Source organism: Erigeron canadensis, chromosome 2 (genome assembly GCF_010389155.1).
Source record: "Erigeron canadensis isolate Cc75 chromosome 2, C_canadensis_v1, whole genome shotgun sequence".
Taxonomy (NCBI): domain Eukaryota; kingdom Viridiplantae; phylum Streptophyta; class Magnoliopsida; order Asterales; family Asteraceae; genus Erigeron; species Erigeron canadensis.
In genome coordinates, this window is record NC_057762.1 from 27,905,709 (window position 1) to 27,908,541 (window position 2,833).

At 39.3% G+C, this 2,833-nt stretch overlaps 1 protein-coding gene across 1 annotated transcript; it reads right to left on the minus strand.

Moving 5' to 3' along the window:
* Window positions 1–859: 859 nt before the first annotated feature.
* On the minus strand, window positions 860–1,507 carry LOC122588013. The gene is made up of 2 exons (XM_043760160.1): window positions 1,067–1,507; window positions 860–988 (listed from the first exon to the last, which is right to left on the minus strand). The coding sequence occupies exons 1-2, from the start codon at window positions 1,505–1,507 to the stop codon at window positions 860–862; spliced, it is 570 nt and encodes a 189-aa protein (XP_043616095.1).
* Between the last annotated feature and the right edge of the window lie 1,326 nt (window positions 1,508–2,833).

A 2,833-nucleotide genomic window follows, 5' to 3' on the forward strand; every position in this document is an offset into this window, starting at 1 on the left:
TCTTGCATGCACATGGTAGCCCACAACTTGACCGAACCTTGCACCCGCACTTTTTCACCTGTTTATTCAGCTCTTTGTCTAAGCGAACGATTTCATTGCCCATTATGTCCAATGCTTTATGTGAAACCTTTCCCAGCAGGGCCTTCACACAGTTGTAGTTGTGTTTACCCTGCTGGGTTTCCTTACTATACCCTAGTTGCCCCCTTATTTCTGTGTCTTGACCGATGATGACAGAATCAACACATTGCAAAATTCTGGTAAACGTACATTTCCCCTTCAGCTCTTCCTTCAGCAAGTGGTGCTCGGCCTCCATTCTGTTTGTGGTATGGTTCTGATAGTTGAGATGTTCATCGACCCAACATGACACAAACTGCTCTCGGTACAGGGACAACCAATTATCTTTCAGGTAGTTGTAGACAGATGGAAAATCTTTCAATTTTTTCTTCAACTCTTTCTCGTTTGAGTTAAAGTCGTCAACAGTCCGAGATTCATAGACCCCTTTCCACCAGACCTTAAGCCTTTCAATGGAAACATCTTCCAGCCACAATGTCGGTTCGCAGTGTTTGGTTATGTTTTGCCATATGTGGAACCTACACAACAATTGTTTCGCTTCAGGCATAACAACCTTCAATGCTCTCATCAGGACCAACTCTCTGTCAGTTAGAACGACACGAACGGCAAAGCCTTCAACAAGGGTGGACTTCAGAGATTGTAACACCCATCGATAATTAGCCTCCTGCTCGTTTACGATAAAAGCATATGCTAAACTGAAGGTCCTGCCCATTGAAGTCACACCGACAATCTCAACAAGCGGCATGTTGTACACGTTGGTTTTATACGTGGAGTCAATTTCAATAACCTAGGGAAAAGCGCGCCATAGGGTCATTGATGTTGGATGCATGAAAAAAAGGTTCTCCAACTGTCCATTTTTACTATTTGTAGTGAACTGGTAAAAATAGTTCTTATCCTGCAGCAATGAGAACATAACCTGCGAAAAGTAAACAACAAATAGTAAATAAGTCACTTCCAACAACGTAGTACATAATCACTAATATGATGTTTGTACCTGCATTGGAGTACGTCCAGCTTGGCACGACCTTCGTTTTGATTTCAGAAAGTTGGTAATGTCTCCTCTTTGAGTCAGGTTTCCCGGAAATTCATGTTTGAGGTTTACCAGGATCTGACGTAGGTACAAACCGTGATCCGATTGGTTTCCCACATATTCCTTTTCTTCTTCCGTCATCTGTCTCGCGTATGCATTTCCATGCAGATCGGCAGTTGGATCATGATTGTGTCTCAAGTCCTTGACAGTTACCCTCCAACCACCATCACGCCCGGGGCGACCTTCCAAAGTAAAGGGACAGTCTATTTTATTGGACCGTTTTGGTGGCCCAACTAACCTCTTATCGCGTGGTCCACCGTGGTGACATATTAGTGTAATTTTATTAACCACCTTTACCGAGTTTTTGTTCGTTCGCCGTATGACTAGAACATAACCCAACTCCATTGCTGATCTTTGAGCCCATTCTGTCAAGTCTTCAACGGAATCGAACACCTCATCGGTTTGTAAGTCTCCAGCTTCGCAGTCAAAATCACCGTCCGCATCAGGTATCTCAAACACATTATCCGGCACTTCAATACGTACGTTTTCTGGGTCTGCCCAAATATCCTCAAAACTATCCATCTGAATAAATTCAGTAAACATTTGGTTCAGTAACTATTGACGGTATCCATACTAAATACATAACTTACACATAGGTATAATATCTATATCTATATCTATATATATATATATATATATGTTTACGTAAGAAATATACCTGTGCGAAATATAAATGTCAGCAGGTTTGAAAACGAATTTGCAAAAGATATGAATATTGGTCTGCAGCTTTGAATACGATTTTGCGAAATGGAAAGAATTTGAGTGTTTTTGATAACGAAAGAAAGATTATATATATACCTAAACTACAAATATCTAATTGGACTGTATGGTTCAGAATTTTTCCATGTCGGACTATTAGCGGCGACGTCGCCGCTAATAGTGGGACCATGGACAAGCGGCACGGTTGTCGGACACATCATGTATTTCAGTGGTCACGTCATACTTATTTGCGGCGACATCGCCGCTAATACTCATACGTGGCGAGTCGAAAACGTGCTTTGTCAGTCAAACGTACAGGGTTGTCCGGGGACCCACTATTAACGACGACGTCGCCACTAATACCCTGGTGGGGTTGACCTTCTTCCTGGTGGTGTTACCATGTGCCATAAATATTTACAAACTTATTTGTTAGATGTATACCAATTAAAAAATATTTTTGTTCCCGTTCATGTTTCTCTTTCCCAGTTTCCCTGTTTTATTGATGACACATAAATTTGTTATTTTTGATTGTAATTAATTTGTCTAACATCTCTCATTTATATTTTGTTTTATGGATAAAAATATAATCTAAGAGTAACTCTAACGATAATTAATGTAAAGTAAACTTATTTCATAAAAATCGTATATAAACTTTGTAATTTTATAACCTAACCTTTTTTAAGAGGAAACTTGTTTAAACTTTGTTTATTAAAAAAATCAATAAAGGAAAATGAAATATCATTAACCAGCATTTTTGAGGTGAACGCACCAAAATTGTGAGTGTAACTAAGTTATCCTTTATTTCTTTCAGAAAAAATTTAAAATGTAAGCATGTTTTGGCATGTCTTTAAAAAATTTACGCAGACTCCTGAGCTAGATTTAAAAACCCACCTACAACCCGAGAACTCTCTTATGTGTTAGCACTTTATTCGACGCCATTCAAACATTGAAAAGGGACATGCTATAGAAACT

Coding starts and splice junctions, on each gene's coding strand:
- LOC122588013 (XM_043760160.1), bottom strand. CDS start 1,507: ATGGAGTTGGGTTATGTTCTAGTCATACGGCGAACGAACAAAAACTCG. Junction 989..1,066: donor CTGGACGTACTCCAATGCAG/GTACAAACATCA, acceptor TACTTTTCGCAG/GTTATGTTCTCATTGCTGCA.